This window comes from Suncus etruscus, chromosome 12 (genome assembly GCF_024139225.1).
Source record: "Suncus etruscus isolate mSunEtr1 chromosome 12, mSunEtr1.pri.cur, whole genome shotgun sequence".
NCBI classification, from domain to species: Eukaryota; Metazoa; Chordata; class Mammalia; order Eulipotyphla; family Soricidae; genus Suncus; species Suncus etruscus.
Window position 1 is genome coordinate 89,949,951 of NC_064859.1, and position 22,609 is coordinate 89,972,559.

At 50.1% G+C, this 22,609-nt stretch overlaps 1 protein-coding gene and 1 long non-coding RNA gene across 2 annotated transcripts in view; both read left to right on the forward strand.

Moving 5' to 3' along the window:
• EFR3B (EFR3 homolog B) overlaps positions 1–20,139 on the forward strand; it is an 89,230-nt gene extending 69,091 nt beyond the window's left edge. The window contains exons 9-23 of the mRNA XM_049784469.1: positions 1,431–1,566; positions 1,764–1,925; positions 2,473–2,584; positions 2,908–2,959; positions 4,957–5,129; positions 5,690–5,765; positions 8,290–8,451; positions 10,199–10,330; positions 11,131–11,198; positions 12,717–12,844; positions 13,243–13,334; positions 15,990–16,038; positions 18,113–18,219; positions 19,205–19,254; positions 19,727–20,139. Of these exons, the coding sequence (XP_049640426.1) occupies positions 1,431–1,566; positions 1,764–1,925; positions 2,473–2,584; positions 2,908–2,959; positions 4,957–5,129; positions 5,690–5,765; positions 8,290–8,451; positions 10,199–10,330; positions 11,131–11,198; positions 12,717–12,844; positions 13,243–13,334; positions 15,990–16,038; positions 18,113–18,219; positions 19,205–19,254; positions 19,727–19,832 (1,605 nt within the window). The 3' untranslated portion in view covers positions 19,833–20,139. The remainder of the gene's footprint in view (positions 1–1,430; positions 1,567–1,763; positions 1,926–2,472; positions 2,585–2,907; positions 2,960–4,956; positions 5,130–5,689; positions 5,766–8,289; positions 8,452–10,198; positions 10,331–11,130; positions 11,199–12,716; positions 12,845–13,242; positions 13,335–15,989; positions 16,039–18,112; positions 18,220–19,204; positions 19,255–19,726) is intronic.
• Positions 20,140–20,149: 10 nt separating this feature from the next.
• LOC126024059 (uncharacterized) lies at positions 20,150–21,894 on the forward strand. The gene is made up of 2 exons (XR_007500871.1): positions 20,150–21,351; positions 21,766–21,894. It is a non-coding gene; the product is annotated as an uncharacterized LOC126024059 (long non-coding RNA).
• The last annotated feature ends 715 nt before the right edge of the window (positions 21,895–22,609 follow it).

The following is a 22,609-nucleotide window of genomic DNA, read 5'->3' on the forward strand; positions in this document are numbered from 1 at the left end:
GTCAGCAGTCTGGGACCCCCTCGTGGGACCTTGGTTTTCTGACCCTAGCTGCTTACATTCTTTCTTTTTTTTTTTTAATTTTTATTTACTTTTGCATTGTGGGCCACACCCAGTGACACTCTGGGGTTACTCCTGACTGTGCACTCAGAAATCACTCCTGGCAGGCTCAGGAGACTGTATGGGATGCTGGGATTCGAACCACCATTCGTCCTGGGTCGGCTGTGTGCAAGGCAAACACCCTACCGCTATGCTATCACTCTGGCCCCCGCTTAGCCTTTCTAATGACATCAATACTGTCTAAAATGCAGTGAGCAGGTCATAGACATATCTAAAAGGGCTGAAGCACAAGCTGTACATGCAGGGGGCCTGAGTTTGGTCTACATGGTCCCCAGAGCAACCCCCAAGTTCCAAGTCAGCAGTGATCCCCCAGCACTGCTGGGTATGGACCCCCAAAACAAAATAGGGGCCTGAGAATATTGGGGTCAAGTGCTTCTCTTGCACAAATTGACCCCAATTTGATCTCGGGGCACTGTGTATGATGCCCCCAAGTATTGCCAGGAGTGGTTCCTGAGCTGAGTCAGGAGTAAACAAGCCTTGAGCATAGCCCAACACTCCCTCATCTCCTTCCCCAATAAATAAAATAGCATGTGATGAAAAGCTTTTCCATTAAAGACTCATGCAAAACACAAGCCTAAGAGTCAGGCTTGGTAGGAATGGCATTGCCAAACACTTAACAATTCGCAGTGGATGCACTTATTCAGTAGCCAGGGGCTTCAGACAGGCCTTGTGCAGGTGCCAAACATGGCCCATACTCTGACCAGCTCTGGAGGAAAACCCTAGGTCTCTCATGGCCTCTGCCCATATTACCTGGAGAAGGGGAAAGAAAGGCAGTGTTCGATCTGTTGTTGTTGTTACTGTTTTTGGGCCACACCCAGAGGTGCTCAAGGTTACTCCTGGCTCTGCACTCAGAAATCACTCCTGGCAGTCTCAGGGGACCATATGGGATTGAACCCAGGCCTGTCCTGGGTCGGCCACATGCATGGCAAACACCCTTTCATTGCTATCACTCCAGCCTGGAAAGCAGTGTTTGAAAATTGCCCTTGGGGCCGGAGAGATAGCATGGAGGTAAGGCGTTTGCCTTTCATGCAGGAGGTCATCGGTTTGAATCCCGGCGCCCCATATGGTCCCCCGTGCCTGCCAGGAGCAATTTCTGAGCCTGGAGCCAGGAATAACCTCTGAGCACTGCCGGGTGTGACCCAAAATAAAAAAAAAAAAAAAAGAAAATTGCCCTTGTGAAAGGGATGGGCTGGAGATGATGAAAAAGTACCTGAACACCACCTCCAGGGTCCATTGGCCTGTGCACCCTGGTCTCTGGGCCCAGGGGAGCACTATCCTGTCTCTGTGGGGCCTAGCATGTCTTTCTCCTGCAGCCGCAGCACTCCCACCTGGTTATCCAGCAGCTCCTGAGCCACCTGGACGCCAACAGCCGCAGTGCCGCCTCGGTGCGGGCAGGCATCGTGGAGGTCCTGTCCGAGGCTGCGGTCATCGCTGCCACAGGCTCTGTCGGTAAGGGGCCTTCGTGACCGAGTATCCTCTCTGGACAAAGAACTGTCCATAGGGAGAACTGCCTCCCACTCTGGAGCTTTCCTGAGCCAAGGCCAGGAGCTGTCAAGTCAGGGCAGGTGGGCAGGGGAGGGAATCCAGGCTGGAAATGAGCCACGGGTGCCAGCCCCCAGTATCTCCATCTCCCACTCTCTGCACAGGGCCCACAGTGCTGGAGATGTTCAACACCCTGCTCAGGCAGCTGCGGCTCAGCATCGACTATGCCCTGACTGGGAGCTATGACGGGGCCCTCAGCCTGGGCATCAAGATCATCAAAGAGCATGAAGAGCGCATGTTCCAGGAGGCCGTGATCAAGACCATAGGTGGGAACTGTGGTGGAGCTGGGGGTGTGGCCTTGTGGGCGTGGCTATAGGAAGAAGGGGGCCAGAGGACAGTGATGGGTAGAGTAGAGTAGGGGCTGACTGCTCAGGAATCCCCATAGGAGCTTGGAAGATTGTCGTCTGCTCATGTCGTTTATTCCAAACATCGCATGTGCTGGGGTCAAGGGAGACAGCACAGAGGCATTTCCAGGATTTTTTCAATCTGGCCTTCAAATGAAAGGTCTCCAAAGGCAAATTCTCTCTGCACCCCAGGTCCCATTTCACCTCCTTAAGCCTCTAGTTCTGAGAGATGAGGAGGAAAAGGAAAGTGAGGAAGAGAAAGGAAGGGAAAAGAGAAGAAAAGGGAGGGAGCCTTTGTGGGTTGTAGGTCAGATAAAGCCAGGAGCCAGGAGGTCAGGGCTGGAGGTATGTCCTTGAGGCAAAGCCCCTGCATGGGGACACCTGTCTCCCCAATTTTCCTGAAGTCCTTCAGGTCCTCTCTAGAGGTCTTGCTTCTCGTGAGCAGCCGCCTGCCATCTCTGTCCCACAGGATCTTTTGCCAGCACGCTGCCCACTTACCAGCGCTCGGAGGTGATCCTCTTCATCATGAGCAAGGTCCCTCTGCCTTCGCTGCACCACCCCATGGAGACTGGGAGGACAGGGTGAGTCTCCTAGACCCACCCTGCTGCCTGCATTTCCCTGCCCATCCCTTCTTTCCTAGCTTTCTTCTTCCTGATTCATCCTCTCACCTGTCATTCCACTCCCAAATCCCCTCAGCAGCCTGTAGTAGGGCCCTTGGAGCTCACAACCCTCCCTCTGCCCCACAATACCAACCTCCCTCTTTGGGAGCCTTTCAATGCTTGCTCTGCTTCCTGGCTCCAAAGTCCACTGTAAGGGACACCTGGTGAGGGTGGCATTGGGAAGAACGCTGAGCATCATGGTCTCTGGCTCCATCCTGGTAAGTTTCTGTGTCTTTGATGTGCAGGGAGAATAGAAACCGACTCACACAGATCATGCTGCTGAAATCGCTCCTGCAGGTAAGTCTCACCCACCCTGTTTCCTTTTGCAAGAGGCACCTTCTTCCAAGGAAGCCAAAGGTGATGGCCTCATAGCATGCTGCAGGTGGCAAGCTATGCACATATGTCCAGCTCAAGGGACTTGGTCAGTTCAATGGCTCTGTTCTATTCACTGGCCAGGCTCTTCCTTATTTTCCACATATTCCTTAGCAATTGCTTCTGTTTTTTTGCACCAAACCTGTGCTGCGATGGAATCTATTGTGTCCATCTTGTCCATCTATTGTGTTTGTCTTGCCCCCTCCAAATATCCCTTCAAGTCCTTTCCCCATTGTGTTCCCTTTAGTCCAACGCCCACCTGTCTCCCCACCACCATCTTTCCCTTCACCTATGTGTTTACATTACCCTTCTTAACATCTATGCAGTCAACACTGGAATCCAGAATCCAGAATCAAAATGGCGGCTCCCTTGGTCAACTTATGAAAATACACAAATGCCCTAGAGGTCTTGAGCTGCCAGTCTGTGGGCTCCTAAAACCTGGATCTGTCCCAGTTGCCTGGCACTCACATGTACATCCCTACCCCCTGAGCATCGTTCTAGATTACTCTTAACTCCTCACCTCCCTCACCCCTCTTTCCTTCCCTTTGTTGTTGAGGTGACTGGGATCTCACACCCACTTGACTGTGATACTCCCATATTCGTTTTTTTCAGGGAAGGGAGGAGTATATCTGGTGGTGCTCAGGGATCAGTCCTGACTGGCTCAGGGGAACTATATGGGATGCCAGGGATTGAATCTAGTTGGTCACATGCAAGGCAAATACCCTGACTGTTGTGCAATCATTTGGGCCCAGATATGACCACATTCCAGTTGTGATGTTCACTGGAGGATCACTGGTCCTCAGATGCATGATGCACCCCCATTGTCGCATATCTCTCTGTGGTGCTCACTTATCTTTTACTTTCAGTGCTCCCTGGAAGGTCTCACGTTTTTAGTTGGGATGTTTGTAACAAGGCTGTGGGGGCCTAGAGATTACAACACTCTTGGGGGTTCCAAATAGAGGCCCCAGGACCATGCTCAGCACTGGGGATTAGAGTCTCATACTAATAAAGCAGATGCTTTTGCCACTGAGACATCCTCTGGGCCATGCTGAGGATTGATTTTATTAATAAAAATTTGTGTTTTGGGTCACACCCTGCGGTACTCAGGAGTTACTCCTGGCTCTGCGCTCAGAAATAGCTCCTGGCAGGCTTGGGCAACTATATGGGATGCTGGGAATTGAACCACCATCAATCCTGGGTCAGTCATGTGCAAGGCAAATACCCTACCACTGTGCTATAATTCTGGCCCCTGATTTTATCAATAAAATTTTAATTGAATCACCATGAGATATACAGTTACAAAGTTGTTTGTGATTCAGCCGTACAGTATTCTAACACCATCCCTTCATCAGTGCACATTTCCTGCCACCAATATCCCTGTTTCCTTCTACCCCACCCTAACTGCCCCCCCTCTTTCATTTTTGAGCTACACACAGTGCTTCTCAGGGCTTACTCCTTGCTTTGTGCTCAGGAGTCACTCTGGGTCACTCTGAATGACCATATGCCCCATCAAGGACCAAACCAGGGTCAGCCACATGCTGGGCAAGCATCCTTTCCTCCATTTCACTGCCCTGGGAAGTCCATTCTCTTAGTAAACCATGCAGTGTCTTTGTGGTGCCTTGTCTTCACTTCATTTCTGAAGTCCTCTTGCCCCTATTTCCCTTTAGAGCTCACCCTTGCTTGCTTTTTATCTGTCTAGGCCACCCTCATTTCTACTGAGCTGAGCTGAACGGGTTGTCCAGAGGAATGTTGGTTTGTTCTCAAAGGTTGCCTAAAGCCTCAGAGCCATGGGTGGAGGAGAGGGAGGCCAGGCTTAGGTACAGGATTGGTGTCTGAGCTCAGCTTTGCTGCTGCTCCTCTAACACCTTGAGGCATCCAGGGTCCCAATGTGGCTAAGCTCGGTGGTCTTGGCTCACCCATAGGTATCAATGGGCTTCCAGTGCAGCAACATGATGTCAGCACTGCCCAGCAACTTCCTGGATCGCCTTCTGTCCACCGCCCTTATGGAGGATGCCGAGATTCGTCTCTTTGTCCTGGAAATTCTCATCAGTTTCATCGATCGCCATGGCAACCGTCACAAGTTCTCCACCATCAGGTGAACTTGAGGTCGATGCAAAGATGGGAATGAGAGTCCCATTGGGTCTGATACCCAGGTTAGAGCTATTTGGTGAGGTCCACCAGGGGAACTGGTGGCTGGGATGAAGCTCCAGGGACCCCCGAGGAGTGGAAGGATAAGAGGACAAGTGGGAGAGGGCAGAGGTGTAGGCTGGGGATGTGAGAGGATAAAGAGCAGGTCTTAGAGGGGAGGAGCAATGCACTTACAGAGCTCTCTGCAAGGGAGGGAAGCAAAGAATGACCTAGACTACAGGTACTGAAGGGAAAGGGAGAGAAACATGAGAGCCAGGTGAGGTTAAGGCACTTGCTTTGCATGTAGCCGACCCAGATTTGATCCCAGCACCATGTATGGTTTCGTAAGTATTGTCCCTAAGCACAGTCAGGAGTAAGCCCTGAGCCACTCCAAATGTGTTCTCCCACTCAGAAAAAAAATGTGGAGATAGGGCTAAGGGCAAGCTACCAGGGGAGGCGTTGGAACAATCAACAGGCCAAAGTGGTGTCAAGCCATGCAATCTCTGATTGGGCTCTTGTCCCCTACAGTACCCTCAGTGACATCTCTGTTCTGAAGCTGAAAGTGGACAAGTGCTCCAGGCAGGACACTGTTTTCATGAAGAAGGTGAGCCCCGGGACCTCAACCCCCAGAAATCCCCTATCTCTATCCCCAAGGCTGCTGCCCACCACTGTCCCACAGGCTTCACCTTCCCTCTTGACTTTGTTTATTCAGGGTGACCAGATGGCCCAGTGATGCTCAAGGGAAAACCATATCTGTGAGCCTGTGTAGGGCCACGGGCTATGCTCAGGAGCTCGTGCCAAGGGTGTCTAACTTCACATGTTCAAGTTTATTAGGGTCCTTTAAAAGTATCCTCTTAACCTCACATGTAATAGCTAGAATCTGGAAACAGCCCACATGTACAAGAACAGATGAGTTAGTGAGGAAACTGTTCTACACAACAGAAACTACTCATCTCCGTGGGAAAAGTGGAAATCTGAAATTTGCTTCTATAGGGTTAGATCTGGGACTTAGCAGGTTGATTGAAGCCAGCCAGAGGACACGGACAGACACAGAATGATCTCTCATATGTGGGGCATAGAACAACATAGGGGGGGGAATAATCAATGCCCAAGAAGCTGAGAACTGATCTTCAGATGGTGACTATCATAGGGGGTAAGGGACAGGGACACTAGGACACTGATGGAGAGAAGACACTCTCTGGTGTCTTTTGTCTCTGGTGAAGGTTTGTGTGGTGTTAAAAGTTTTTATGCAGGAAACCCTCCATTAACAGGTTTGCAAACCTGGGTTCCCAAAATTAAAAAAAAAATTTCAAATAAAAAAATAGAGACTGGGGGCCGGGCGTGGCGCTAAAGGTAAGGTGCCTGCCTTGCCTGCGCTAGCCTTGGATGGACTGCGGTTCGATCCCCCGGTGTCCCATATGGTCCCCCAAGCCAGGCGCGACTTCTGAGCGCATAGCCAGGAGGAACCCCTGAGCAACACGGGGTGTGGCCCAAAAAACCAAAAAAAAAAAAAAAAAAAAAAAAAATAGAGACTGGGGCCAGTGAGGTGGCGCTAGACGTAAGGTGTCTGTCTGCCTTGCAAGCGCTAGCCAAGGAAGGACCACAGTTCGATCCCCCGGTGTCCCATATGGTCCCCCCAAGCCAGAGGCAATTTCTGAGCGCTTAGCCAGGAGTAACCCCTGAGCATCAAACGGGTGTGGCCCAAAAATAAAATAGAGATAATACAATGGGTAAGATGCTTGCCTTATACCCAGCCACCCCAGGTTTGATACCTGTCACCTCATATGGTTCCCCAAACTCCAGGAGTGATCCCTGAGTGCAAAGTTAGAAATAAGTCCTGAGCACTACTGGAAGTGACACACGAAAACAGCATTTAATTAATTTAATTGATTTAACTAATTAGCTAAAGGTGCCATATTGGGGGCCGGGAAGGTGGCGCTAAAGGTAAGGTGTCTGCCTTGCAAGCGCTAGCGTAGGACGGACCGTGGTTCGATCCCCCGGTGTCCCATATGGTCCCCCCAAGCCAGGGGCGATTTCTGAGTGCATAGCCAGGAGTAATCCCTGAGCGTCAAACGGATGTGGCCCCAAAAAAAAAAAAAGGTGCCATATTGGGTCCAAGAGATAGTTTAAATATGTTCAAGATCCTGGCCTTTATCTCCAGCACCTCATGGTCCCCTGAGCACTACCAGATGTGACCCTGATGGTCCCCGAGCATCTCAAAATCATGCCAGCACCATGAAGCCAAGCATCACGGGGATCGATTTCAGGCCCTTAACACATCTGAGTGTGTCTTTGATGGATTTTTAAAAAGGCATCTTCGGAGGGGTGGAGAGATAGCACAGTGGTAGGGCAGTTGCTTTGCATGTGGCCAACCCGGGACAGACCTGAGTTTGATTCCCGACTTCCCATATGATCCCCCAGACCTGTCAGGAGCCATTTCTGAGTGCAGAGCCCAGAGTAACCCGAGTACTAGCCCAGAGTAACCCGAGTGCTGCCAGGTGTGGCCCAAAAAGTCAAAGAAAAAAAAAAGGCATATTAGAGGCTGGAGCTATAAGGTCGAGCAGGTGTGGCCCAAAAATCCCAAAAATGAAAATAAAAACAAAAAATAAAAAGGCATCTTCCAGGTCCTGAGCAACAGCTCAGCAGGGTGTTTGCCTTGCATTCAGCCAGCCTAAGTTTGATCCCTGGCATCCCATATGGTCTCCTGAGCCTGCGTAGAGTGATTCCTGAGTGCAGAGTCAGAAGTAACCCCCGAGTGCTGCCAGGTGTGACCCAAAAAAACAAACAAATAGGGCCAGAGTGATAGCACAGCAGTAGGGAATTTGCTTTGCATGCAGCTGACCCAGGACGGACCTGAGTTCGATTCCCAGTGTCCCATATGGTCCCCCAAGCCAGGAGGGATTTCTGAGTACATAGCCAGGAGTAACCCCTGAGCATCACCGGGTGGCTCCAAAATCAAAAACAGCAACAGTAACAACAAACAAACAAGTCATCTTCCTCTTGAGGATAGAAGTGGGAAACACACAGCAGTCACACCTCCCTTCAGATGGCCTTGCATCTCTGGCTGCTCCTTCTGTTCCCTTCTTGCCAACATGACCTTGCCCCTGACCTTGCTCCCTCGGTCCCAGCACTCCCAGCAGCTCTACAGACACATCTACCTGAGCTGTAAGGAGGAGTCGAACATCCAGAAGCACTACGAAGCTCTCTACGGCCTGCTGGCACTCATCAGCATCGAGCTGGCCAATGAGGAGGTGGTGGTTGACCTCATCCGCCTGGTGCTGGCTGTACAGGTGGGGCCCGTGTGGGCAGCTAGGGCATGGGGAGGGCTGGGGAGTGATTGATGTCTGAGAGACAGGAGCCCTCTGTGGTGCCACCTCCTACAGGTCAAAGACAAACAGATCCACTCAAAACTTCACCCTAGGTGACTTCAGAACAACTTATGATCTCAGGAGCACCTCATGCTCCAACCTGACTGGGCCTCCCCATAAATACTGAAAAGGAATAATTTGGACTGAAGCAGGGTGTTTACCTGACATGTAACTGACACACGTTCAATCTCCAGCATCCCATTTGGTCTCCCAAGCACCACCAGGAGTAATTCCTGAGTGCAGAGCCAAAAGTAACCACTGAGCATCACCAAGTGTAGTCCAAAAACAAACAAACAAACAAAAAATCATTTGGGGCTGGGAGTTATAGTATAGCTCATTGCCTTGCACACGGCTGACCCAATTCTATTTGTAATATTGCACACAGTCCCTCTAGCTTAATTAGTAGTCACCCCTGAGCACAGAGCCAAGAGTAATTCCTGAGTGCTGCTAGGTATGGTCCAAAGAAAAAGACACCCCCCCAAAAAAAAAGCATTATTCCCATTTTGCCCAAACTCAGGACCCAAGATCATTCATTCTCCCCTGTGACTTTGAGGTGGCCAGGAGAGTGCTAGCATTCAGCATTCAGGGTCTGCTGAGAGACACGAGACTTTAGAGCGGGATGTCTGAATCAGGCTGGAGTCCTGTCCAGACATGTTTCTCTGGAGCATGTGCTGGGCCACGTGCTTGAAGGTGCTACGTCCTGTCCAATTGAATTTATTAAACCAATATTAGTTTAAAAATTGTTAAACCAGTCATTTGCCTTGTACACAGCAGACCCAGGTTCAGTATCCAGCATCCCAAATGATCCCCAGAGCCTTCCAGGAATGATTTCTGAATATAGAGCCGGGAATAACCCTTGAACACCACCAGGTGTGACCCCAAAACAAAACACACAGAACAAAAATTTCATGGGCTGGGGATATAACTCAATAGCTAGAGCACATACCTCCAGTGTAAGACCCTGCCCTGGTTTCGATCCCTGGAACTTTGCAGAAAAAGCAAATCATACACACGCAGCCAATGAGTGCCTTCATTCTGCTCACCCTCCAGAGCTAGGGCGTGATCTTCCACCATGGCCCCATCCTTTATCTCCCACTACTGTCTCAGTCTATGAGTCCTCTTGAGCCAGACCATCGGGGGCTCAAGAAGCCCCCCAGTTCTTTTTGTTTGGTTGGTTTCTGTTTGTAGTCACACTTGGTGATGTTCAGGGGTTACTCAGGCTCTGCACTCAGTAGGTATTCCTGGCAGTATTTGGGGGACCATATGCGATGGCAGAAATCAAACCCAGGTTGACCGCTTGCAAGGCAAGTACCCGACCTGCTGTACTATTGCTCTGATCTGGGTTAACTTCTGTCTCCTGGGGAATTATGGAACAAGCAAGCACAATAGGCTTAGTCTAGCCAAGTAGATAGTTTCTAAAGAAAGCCGAGAGAGGACAGAGAGATAGGACAGTGGGTGAGGTGCTGCCCTTGGACATGCCTAACCCCAGTTCAATCCTGGCACCCCAGATGGCCCCAGAGGCCCCACCAAGAATGATCCTTGAGCACAGAACCAGGAGCAAGCCCTGAGCACTGCCAAGTGTGGCCCCAAAACAAAAGAAGGCAGAGAAGGGAGGAGGAAGGGGTCTTTTGTCAATGGAAACCTCTCAATGCCCCTCTGTGTTCCACAGGACGTGGCCCAAGTCAATGAGGAGAACTTGCCTGTGTACAACCGCTGTGCCCTCTATGCCCTGGGTGCGGCCTACCTGAACCTCATCAGCCAGCTGACCACAGTGCCCGCCTTCTGCCAACATGTCCACGAGGTTGGTGCCTTGAGGGACTGTGGGTTCCCCTGATTTTTATTGCCTGAGCCCAGAGTTTCCTCAAAGCATTGAAAGGTGGGTTAGCAGGAGAATACATAAGAGTATGTTATAAGGGGCCAGAGAGATAGCATGGAGGTAGAGCATTTGGCTTGCATGCAGAACGATGGTGGTTCGAATCCCGGCATCCCATATGGTCCCTCGAGCTTGCCAGGAATGATTTCTGAGCATAGAGCCAGGAGTAACCCCTGAATGCTGCCAGGTGTGACCCAAAAACCAAAAAAAAAAAAAAAAAGAGTAAGTTTTAAGAGGCAATTGGTCATGCCCTGTGAGCTGACCTGCCAGGGTAGATGGAGTGGGCACAGGAAGTAATTTCTTCTGCTACCTATCCCCTCAACTTCTGTTCTCCCCACTTCTGGAAGCATTTACTCACAAGACCATTTTCCTCAGATCACAAGAGGATTAAGCCTTAAAATAGATTTGTCTAGAAACATTATCAAAAATGAGGAAAGCAGTAAATTGAGTGGCAAGCATCTATGGAGAAAGCCTTCTGGTGACATGCTGAGATGTTCCCACCTGTCTCTTCCTCTTCTTTCTTTTCCTGTGTAAAACACCTCTAAACCCTCCTCAACTCTCCCAAATACCAACCCTTGAGCTTCCCTGAGGGTCACTATTGGCTGAGAGTCTCCCTCAGCTGCTGGGCCCCAGGAGCTGTGTGGGAGGAGGAGCCACTGGGGTGGGGGTAAGGGGAGGAGCCCACCCACCATATCCAGCTCTTCTCAGGGGACTCTCCCCAACTGCAGGTGATTGAGACCAGGAAGAAAGAGGCTCCGTACATGCTCCCTGAGGATGTATTTGTGGAGAGGCCCAGGTGAGAAGCCCCTCAGGACTCTGAGAAAGGTGTGAAGTCTCAGCCAGGTGCTGAGTTCTGGAACTCAAAAGGGGCCCCTGCTTTTAGAAGTTGAATCTCTGCAAGGTGATCTGCACCTGGAGCTGGTAGTGCTTCTTTTTTTTGGTGGGGGGCACATTCGGCAGTACTCAGGGGTTACTCCTGGCGCTGTGCTCAGAAATCACTCCTGGCAGGTCAGGGGACCATAGGGGATGCCAAGTATTGAACCTGGGTCCATGTCAGGTCAGCAGCATGCAAGGCAAGCACCCTACTGCAGAGCTATTGCTCCGGTTCTGGTAATGCTTCTTTAGCTGGGGCTAGGGCAGTGTCCTAGACCAGTCCTGACAACACCACACACACACACACACACACACACACACACACACGTACATAAACACATATAAACACACACACGCCCTGTCTGTTCACGTTGACTTCTCCTGAGACTAGGGCCAGTCCCTTTCAGCCAGTCCTTTTTCAGGGAAAAATCTCAAAAAATACAAAGGGATCTTAGGGGGTCCTGATTATGGCTCTCATCCCCCAAGTCTAGCATTCATGGTTGCCAGGTTACTATGAGAACAAAAGAGGTCACAGGGTGGGATTGTTGGGGGGGAGGGGGCTAAAGGTGACTTTATTTTTCTCCTTTTGCTTCTCTGTCATCATGTATAGGGAATGCTGCCAAGATGGGGCTGGAGACATAGATCAGCGGGTAGGGTGTTTGCCTTTCACACGGGTGACCCAGGTTCAGTCCTCAGCATCTCATATTGGCCCATCCCACCACACGCCACCCTACCCGCCAAGAATAATTTCTGAGCACCACTGGGTGTGGTCCAAAAACCAAACGAAAAAAAAAAGAATGCCTTAGCACAGCAGGGAGGGCACTTGCCCTGCACATAACCAACCTGGATTCAAATCCCAGCACCCCATGTGGTCCCCTGAGCACTGAACATGGAGTAACCCCTGAACATCACCGGGTGTTATACAGGAACTAAAAGGAATGCTACTGTTAGAATAAGAAGAGTCAGGGGCCGGAGAGATAGCACAGTGGTAAGGTGTTTGCCTTGCACACAGCCGATTCAGGAAGCATGGTGGTTCAAATCCTGGCATCCCATATGGTCCCCCGTGACTGCCAGGAGTGATTTCTGAGTGCAGAGCCAAAAGTAACCCCTGAGTGCTGGCTGTGACCCAAAAACAACAATAAAAAGAATAAAGAAAGTTGGGCCCGGAGAGATAGCACAGTGGCGTTTGCCTTGCAAGCAGCCGATCCAGGACCAAAAGTAGTTGGTTCGAATCCCGGTGTCCCATATGGTCCCCTGTGCCTGCCAGGAGCTATTTCTGAGCAGACAGCCAGGAGTAACCCCTGAGCACCGCCGGGTGTGACCCAAAAAACAAATAAAAACAAAAAAACAAAAACAAAAAAAAAGAATAAAGAAAGTTGTTTGAAATCACTAGTTTCACCTAGTTTCACTCTCTGACTTGTCACCCTCCCTCACCCTCTAGGCTGTCCCAGAATCTTGAAGGAGTGCTTATCGAGTTCCTCTTCCGCCAGAGCAAAATCAGCGAAGTCCTGGGGGGCAGCGGCTACAATTCAGACAGGCTCTGCCTACCCTACGTCCCCCAGCTGACAGGTACGAGGCTTCGGGCCTGCCCGACCTGCCTCTGGCTTTGCTTGGCTATTTAGGCCTGAATGCAGGCCTGTGGGTCTTTTCCCAGTTTTATAGTCTGGGCCAGAAAGCAGAGCCAGCTCCACATCCCAGGAGGGCAGGCCCAGAGCCTTCCTGAATTCCGACTCCCTCCTGTGTATCCTGCCTGAGTTTGTGGATTCAGGCAGAGTGCTGGGGAGGGGGGGTTGGAGAGGGTTCTAAGGGTGACTCCCCATGAGAGGATTTTCACGGGTAACCCATGGGAGAGTTCTCAGGTGATTCTAACCCAGTTGGGAGAGGGTCCTGAGGGGTGACCCATGGGAGAGGGTGACTCAGCCTTCCTCAGAGGACTGGGGACCGAGCTCCAGCCTCTCCCTCCCCAGATGAGGATCGTTTGTCCAAGCGGAAGAGCATCGGGGAAACCATCTCCCTGCAAGTGGAGGTAGAGTCCAGGAACAGCCCGGAGAAGGAGGAGGTGAGTGTCCCTGCTGCCTCGCTGGCCTCCACTGCCCCCCTAGTGCCCCAGAAGTGCCCCTTGACTGATGGGAACATGGAAGGTGGCATGGAAAGTGAGTCTCTCAACTAAGCTCCTCGCATATGCTACAAATATTTCCTCTGGAAGTTCTTGTGCCCTCTCCCCAGGATGTCTTTAAACACTCTCTTGAACAACTTGCCAGCATAGTTGCCCACATCTGGATCCTCATCCTCTCCACTCCTGCGTCATGGACACCCCTTCTCAGTGCCCATTTCCTCCATCAGCTTCTCCCTACCTTGGTCGACATTTTCCCTGTGCCATCACACAGTTGTGTAGTGCCTCAAATCTGATTATTGTCAACTGGTGGTGGAGATTGGATGGATGGATGGATGGATGGATGGATGGATGGATGGATGGATGGATGGATGGATGGATGGATGGATGGATGGGTGGGTGGGTGGGTGGATGGATGGGTGGATGGGTGGATGGGTGGATGGATGGATGGGTGGGTGGATGGATGGATGGGTGGGTGGGTGGATGGATGGATGGATGGATGGATGGATGGATGGATGGATGGATGGATGGATGGATGGGTGGGTGGATGGGTGGGTGGGTGGGTGGATGGATGGGTGGGTAGATGGGTGGGTGGATGGATGGGTGGGTAGATGGATGGATGGGTGGATGGATGGATGGATGAATGGATGGGTGGGTAGGTAGATGGATGGATGGGAGGGATGGATGGATGGGTGGGTGGGTGGATGGATGGATGGGAGGATGGGTGGGTGGATGGGAGGGTGGGGGGTGGATGGATGGATGGATGAATGGATGGATGATGGGTGGACAAGCAGATACATGAACTAAGGGTGACTCCTCAGCATGAATGATAGGCCAGCCTGACACTCTTAGACATCATTCTTTTTGACTAAATGATCAACCACAATCTTACCCATGCATGGTGCTCACTTTAGATTTGCTGAACAACTTTATCCTCATCCCACACCTCAGTCCTTTTATACTTAGGAATGTATGGAATAATGGGGCTGGAGTGATAGCATAGTGGTAGAGCTTTTGTCTTGCATGCCGCTGACCCGGACAGATCTGGGTTCAATCCCCCGGCAACCCATATGGTCCTCAGAGCCTGCCAGGAAGTGATTTCCGAGTGCAGAGCCAGGAGTAACCCATGAGCACTGCTGGGTGTGGCCCAAAAGCCAAAAAAAAAAAAAAAGTATGGAATTACAAATCAAAAAGCATATAGATTTTCACAGCAGAAATTCATCTATGTGGTCACCCCAGACCTAGGCACTGCCCAATAACCCTCTCTGCTGACTTCCTCCCAAAGGGAGTCACTGAGATAGCTTGTATTATTTGGGGTGTGGGGGTTTGGCGACATTTTGGTGACATTTTGGTTTACAAACTGCTATTAGTGGAATTTGATACATGGCTACAAAAGTGTCACACCTCCACCTGGATGTCCCCTTTCTTCCTCCATTGTCCTAGTGCCCCTCACCCTTCCCTACCTAACCCCCGAATGGTTATCTCCCTACTGAAGATGAGTTCTCGGTTTCTGTTGTCTTTGGGCATTTGTTATTCCCCTATTTTTATTTCTTCACATCCTGTGTATGAAAGAGATCATTCTGTCTTTCCATCTCCTGAATGATTTCTTCACTCATCATCATACTCTCAGAAAAATTTCCTGATTTCATTTTTTCTTACAGCTGAACAGTATTTCATTGTGTGTATATACCATAGTTTCTTTATCTACTCATCTAGTCCTAGACACTTGGGTTTTTTCCTAGACTTTGGCTATTGTGAACAATAATGCAAGGAGCAGAGGCATGCCAAGTCTTTTCTGAACTGAGAATTTAGATCCTTGGGCTAGAAGGTGAGAAATGGAATTTCTGAGTCATATGGAAGCTCAGTTCCTAGTTTTTTAAAGAGTATTCAGATATTTTGCCAGTGTTTGGACCAGTCAGCATTCCCACAAATGATGAATAAAGGTCCTTTTTTCACCACTTCTTAGGCATCAGTGGAGTGGTAGCATTCTCTGGAATAGCTGTCATTTCTGTGTTAGATGTAAGAGAAGAAATAGCACAAAATCATTGGTCTTATTCTAGGAGTCCATGGTCCAGAGGAGTTCTTGGAGGTCCATCGAGGCACCTTACTGACTGGATATGGCAAGTGCCACAGGGCAAACAGAGCCCATCTTCAGTGGTCTGATGCCTGCCTCCCTGGGCCTCTGCCAGCAACAGAGAACCTGTGACCAATTCCTCAAACCAGCTCAGCTTTCCTTCCCTTTAGTCCCCCTACTGATGATTTTTTGTCAGTCTTTGAAACTCTGCTCAGCCCTGAATTTATGCTCTGGATCATCTTTGATAGGAACATCTTTGCCTCTTAGTTGCAGCATTTTCTGCACCTCTGTTCTGAGGGCCTCTCATTGGGCTGACTACTAGAACCAGCCTTGAGGTGGGGAGCAGTGGGGGGCACAGACCCTGATGGGAACCAGCCTCCCTGCCTCCATTTTGCTGCCCATCTTCCTCCTGCCACACCCCAGAAGGTGGATATCCATCACACTCTCTATAAAATGGATAGGACTACCAAGTAACAAGGAGGCCCAGCCTGTACACCTTTCTGAATATTTCTGTTGCCTCTCCCTAGCGTGTGCCAGCCGAGGAGATCACCTATGAAACGCTGAAGAAGGCCATTGGTGAGTGCTTGCAGGGGGGGACCCTGGGACTAGGAAAGCATAGGGATCCCCAGGAGTGTGTGTCACCTCACCACTGCCCCATCGTGAGTTACACACATATGAACAAATGGGCCGGGAGCTCCCGGTAAACACTTCATGATAAGTCCACTCTGTGCAGAGCTGAAGTCAAGTTCATCTCCCATGAAAGGTGGCCAGGGGTAGTGCGGGAGCTGGATTAAGAGCATAGTGGGGAGGGTGTTTGCCTAGAACATGCCAACCTGACTTCAAATCCCAGCATCCTATGTGGTCCCTTGAGCACTACCCAGGAGTAGTGCTATCAGGAGTGATTCCTGAGTGCAGAGCCAGAGCTAACCCTAAGCACTGCCAGATGAGGTCCAAAAACAAAACAAAACAAAGTCAACTAGGGAGCCCCAAAGGTGACTGCAATAGTGGTTTGAATCCTAGCACTGGGTACCACTAGGTAGTCCCCAAACATCACCAAAAAAAAAAAAGTCAGCAGGGTTAGAGAGATAGTACAACGGGGAAGACACTTGCTTTTGCATGCAACCAACTCAGATTTGAATCCTTGACACCACATACTGTGCCCTGAGCACTGGGAGATTTGACCCCAACCCCCCCAAAAATAATTATAATTAGGAGGCCAAAGAGATAGTACAGTGAATAAGGCACTTACTTGCCTTGCAAAAGGTTGGCCTAGGTTTAATCCCCAATATATGATCCCTCGAGAATCACCAGGAGTAATTCTTGAGTGCAGAGGTAAGAATAGCCCATGATCATCATCAGGTGTAGCCCAAAACAAACAAACAAACAAACAAGCAAACCAACAAGGCAATTTATAACTCAGGACTGTGGTTCGGTAGCAGAGCACTTGCCTTTTGTGTCTGAGGTAGTCAGATCAATTCTCAGAACCACATAAGGAACTGTTCAATTGATCTTTGAAGCAGATAAACAGTCAGGTTAAAAAAATATTTTCAATACAAAAACAGAGACTTTTTAGAGCTGGAGTGGTGGCACTTGAGATAAGGCATCAGCCTTGCAAGCACTAGCCTAGGATGGACCGTGGTTTGGATCCCCAGGCCTCCCATATGGTCCCCCCAAGCCAGGAGCCATTTCTGAGTGCATAGCCAGAAGTAACCCTGAGCGTCAATGGGTGTGGCCCAAAAAACAAACAAACAAAAATCATAGACTTTTTACTATGATATGGAGAGCAAGTTGACCAACATCAGAGTCTAGGAAAATTGCTTTGACATAAATCTTGTAATGGTGAGTCCAAACCACAATTCCCTCCCCTGTCCAATCACTGGAACTGACTGTTCCTTATCTGAGGAGGTTTCTCAGGGTTGAGGGCCAGTGAAGGCTCAGAGGTACAACAAAACATGTTGTAGCAGTTGCCAACTTCCTGAACACTTCCCCTGCTGGGTCTGCTGTGAGAGCCTACCCAGCTGCCCTTCATTTCCTTCTCTCCTGCACCCTGGTTATCACAGGGACTGTTGAAGTCCAGGCGCCACCTCCCTCATGGCTGCCTGGCCACACTCGCTGCTTCTTTTCTGGATTCTTCAGAAGCCCATTTTGCACCCAGAGTTTCCTGGGTTTGGTTTAGTTTGTTTAATTCATGAGAATTTTTGTCAGGGATTGAACCCAATCAGCCAAATATAAGGGAAACCTCCTGTCTGCTGTTCCATGGCTTGGCCCTGAAGGGCTTTTTAATACTCTTAAACAAGCTTTATATATCAAACATGCTATTGAAGAGTCCCCAAGGCAATGCCTTCACTTGGGCCATCAAACCTCAGCTTCAGGATTCTTCCACTAGCTCTGAAGCTCTTTGGTTGTTTTGGTTTGTTTTTTTTTTTTTTTTTTTTGGTTTGGAGGCCAGGATTGCATTCAAGGTTCCCATCAGCCAGACCTGCACTCTGGTCCTTTGTACCACCTCCTGGCCCTAGGGCTTATTTGCACTCTTACCCGAGGAGGTGAGCTGATGCGGGTGCAGAATTGGGCAAAAGCCACCAGGCCCACCCTATCCCTGGGCCTGCCCCATGTCTGTGAGATGGCTCAAGTCCTACTCTCTGTGCTGCAGTGGACAGTGTAGCGGTGGAGGAGCAGGAACGAGAGCGGCGGCGGCAGGTGGTGGAGAAATTCCAGAAGGCTCCCTTTGAGGAGATCGCAGCCCACTGTGGGGCCCGGGTGAGTGGGGACGGTGCGGAGCCAGTCTGTGGGAGTAGACACCATAACTGGTGGAGACCACGCCATAACTGGGACCAGGACAGGAGTGGCATTTGGGTCCCGGCCAGAATTAGGTTTGGGTTGTATCTTTATCCTGTGCCCATTACCCATGACGCATGAGACATGAGATGACTCAATCTTCCTTTTACCCTTCCCTTGCCTTCTGAGGAGGAAGGCCCTGGCCCTGTTGGACAGTGTCAGAGGCTATATCCCTGCCAGACCCTCAGGGGACCTTCTCTGTTCACTTCATTCTCACAGTCACTGGTCACTGCAGAGTGATCAAAGAATTCAGGGCCAGAGTTGACAGCTGCCAGCCAGGTAGGGGTGCATGTCTCAGCTTACAGAGCTGATTCCTGAAATCGATAATGTGCCCAAAACTGTAAAGCCACAATAACCAGGGGATCTTGGACACAACATCCAAAATCTTACAAATATTTCTGATCTCATACCGTCTGCCTTTTCTAATAGTTACTTTGGATGTTTATGTTATGTCTAGTTCTTACGAAGATAAGTCCCTGGTAGGGTTTTCTGTGCCTTTTCAAGACAAATCTGGTGCTGTTGAATGAGTTTGTCGTCTGCCTTTTGGCCCAGTTACAAAGCACTGCTCACGCAGACTGACCTGGCACCCGAAGGAAGTTGACATTATCTTTCCTAATATACTCCCTTGCATCACTTTTCCTACAAGTTAAGGAAAATGCTAGAACCAGCCAGACCTCCTGACTCCAGGCCCAGCCAGCCCTGGTCAAGGAACTGCCTATTGCCATACCCTGGCATCCTGGCCTCTCTGCTGTCCCTTTTCTGGAAGGTTCAGTCTGACCTGACTCCCCAGGGAAGTGCCAGAAACTGCTCCCAGGATCCCTTCCTGAGGCTGCTGTTGTCCCAGTGCCCTGGACAGGTGGGCAGAGACTGGCAGGCCCTCAGTTCAGGCATCTCTGTCTTTGTGTAGGCCTCTCTGCTGCAGAGCAAACTCAACCAGATCTTCGAAATCACCATCCGGTAAGTGGACAGCGCCCCCTATTGGTGTGGCTCAGCATCACCACCCTCCACTGTGTCTTCTCACGGTAGTAGGCGTGTCCTTCTCAAAATGGGGGTGTCCTTCATCTCTGGGAGGGTCCACCTCGCAATGGGTGGGTTTCCCTCGGTGGGTGTATTCTCACAGTAGGCAATTCCAGTCTTTATTTCCTAATAGTCTGCTGTCAGTGGTTTAGGCACTCGCCTTGCCACATGATCAACCATGGCTTGTTCTCTGGCACCCCATTTGGTGCCCCTCAGGCTCACCAGGAGTGATCCCTGAGACAGAACCAAGAAAAAGCCCTGAACACTAAGTTCTAGAACTACTTGAAGCTCAAGAACTAACATAGCCAAGTCTCTGATTCAAAGAGAAACCCCTTCAGCTGCTGTGAATCACCCTGGAATGGGACCCCGGGACCCTGCCTGATGCCCTTATCCTCCTTCTGTCCCCACGCAGGCCCCCTCCAAGCCCATCAGGAACCATCACTGCTGCTTACGGCCAACCTCAGAACCACTCCATCCCCGTATACGAGATGAAGTTTCCTGATCTGTGTGTCTACTGAGTCTCAAAAGTCCAGCACCTCACAGGGGCTCGCTACCCCGACGTCATGGAACCCTGATTGCCATCTCGTAGCAAAAGTGCTCTAGAGGTCACACCTCCCCAGCTGGATAAGATGCACGCTGTACCTCCTGCTGCCTCCCTGTCATCCTCCGAGGGACATCAGCCACTTATGCCCTGGAGCCCCTAAGCATCTCACCTGCACTTTTGTCTCCTCCCTTATGTCAACAGGGATTGAGTCATGGGGGTTCTCAGAGAGAGACTAAGGTGCTGAGAAACACAACAAGTGCTGATCTTCCAAGGTGGCTTGGCAGGGGGCAGGAAGAAATACTGTTGACATAGGAGGGGACTAAATAGAGGGACCGAGGCTGTCAGAGCTGCCAGAGGTGGCTTGGTAGACTCCTTGAAATAACTGAAAGAGGGATGGCTGCTTCCCAGAGCCCCCTCCTTTCCCACCCAAGGGCCTGAGGGCCCATGTCTTTGGGGTCACTTCCCCTCTGCAGCCCCTCCTACTAGGACTCTTAGTGCTTCCTTCAATCATTCATTACTGTTGAGTCTGTATAAGGGGATGGGGGCGGGGCAGGACAGATGGGGGGTAGAGAAGGTAATGTGAAGGGGCTAGGTGGCCCTGAGGACCTGAATCTGCAGACAGCAACAGGCCAAAGATAGGCAGCTGCTTGGCCTCTGCTAACCTCCTGTGTGTCTCTCCTTTCAGGAAGTTTCTGATTTCCATTCTCTCTCTCTTTGATGCCTTTCTTCCTGAGGGTCCTAAAGCATTTCCACAGCCCCTGGGTGCAGGGAGAGCAGATTGAGGAGGAGGAGGAGGAGGAGGAAGAGGAGGAAATGTGGGCATGGGCCAGCAGCAGGGCCAGTAGCACTTTGTGACACCTGATGGCAGATGCACCTTTTAGAATCCAATCCCTAACATTAGATTCTTCCTCAATCTTGGACACTTTGTGAGTTTTCTGTTTCGTTTGCTTTGATTTTGATTTGGGGGCCACATTCAGCAGAGCTGGGGGTAGGGGACTATTCCCGGTAATGATGCTTAGATCCTGTGGAGTTCCTGGGCTTGAACCCGGGCCTTCCATATACACAGCATGTGCTGGATTCTTTGAGCATCTCTCCGGCTCCTTCCACCCTGCATCCTCTGGGAGTCTGGACCTGGCACCTGCAGATGTGATGGCAGCCTGAAGAGGGAGACAGCCAATAGTTGCAGGAACTTTCCCTCAAATGTGTCTGCCTGTGTCCTCCTTTCTCCACTTCCCACCTCCCCATCTGGGGGCTTTATGCTTCTATGGGATTTCTTCCCCTATTTAAAATAATGTTTTCTTATCTTACAACCCAACTTCCCATAGCTTCTCTGGGTTGATACTATTCACCTAAGAGGTAAATGGCCCAATGATTCCACCATAGAGAATTTCTGTTTTAGAAATGACTTGCTTAGGGCCGGAGAGATGGCATGGCAGTAAGGCATTTGCCTTGCATGCAGAAGGATGGTGGTTCGAATCCCGGCATCCCATATGGTCCCTCGTACCTGGCAGGGACGATTTCTGAGCGTAGAACCAGGAGTAACCCCTGAGTGCTGCTAGTGTGACCCCCCTCCCCAAAAAATAGGAATGACTTGCTTGACCAAAGGAACTTTGGGGAAGTAGATTGGCACCTAAATTAGGCTTTCTGGGCCCCCTTGGGTTACAACCTCCCCTCCCCCAGTCCAGCATGTGACCTAAATGCATAATGAGTGCCTGAAGGATTTTTGCAGATTTTGCAGATGGGGAGGACTAACCGTGTGCATTTTCCAGCACCCAGATGGGAGAAGCACTCACTGGCCTTCCTAGAGGCTTCCAGCCCCAATCTCTGTCCAGTGGAAGCTTGGCTTCCCGAAAGTCTGAAGGATAATTCTAGAGTCTAGAGTCAGGCTTTCTTCCCATGAGTTTGAGCTTCTCAATCCAAACTTACAAGCATGAACTTAAATTTCTCCTTGTTACTCTCTCCTTAGGAAACCATGTTCACAATCTCTTGAAACAAACTTGAAAGCAAATAACCTTTGGAAGACACTTTAAAGACAATCTAAATCTCAAACCCCTTCTGTCCCTTCTCAGTAGATCTTTCTCCCCTTATTTCCTGCTAGCCTGATATAGAACCCCTGTTTTTTTCCTAAACCCACTGGGCTATAGAGCCCTATCTCAGGCTGTTCGCTCATTGCCCTTTTGAGGTGCTGGGACTAGTAAAATTGGGGGGTTGGCCTGGACTCCTCTTACTAGAACCCTCGTGACCACTCCATTGTACATCCCTGGTCCCCATCCCAGGAAAAGCAACAAAATGTGTGAGTTCCTCTTCCTCATACATTGAATTTCTTTTCTGGTTCCATCTAATGTAGCTGCTTCTATTACTGCTGCTAAGCAGACATGTGCTGCTTTGTAGGAATGGACTATTCATGGTCTGGAAGCCTTCCTCTTGTTTCTATTTAGACTTATAATTCTAGGATGTCAGGCCTGCAGATGTGGAGTAGAACCAAGATTCTGGTCAAACACACTTCAGCAAGTGTAGAGAGATTCCGCATGTTTAAGGTGAGTGTTTACGTGGGCAGAAAGTGAGGTGGAAGCCTAAGCAATCTTCTTCCAGTTGAAGCTAATTGATAGGTGCTGAGGCCTAGGAGACTATTTCCTACATTCAAGCCCCCGAAGCCTGGCAGTGCCCTGTAACCTCTTTGTCCCCCCTTTGTTGTGGTCTCAAGCCCATCCAAGCCATACTCACCCATGGAGAAATCTTTTTTTGTACACA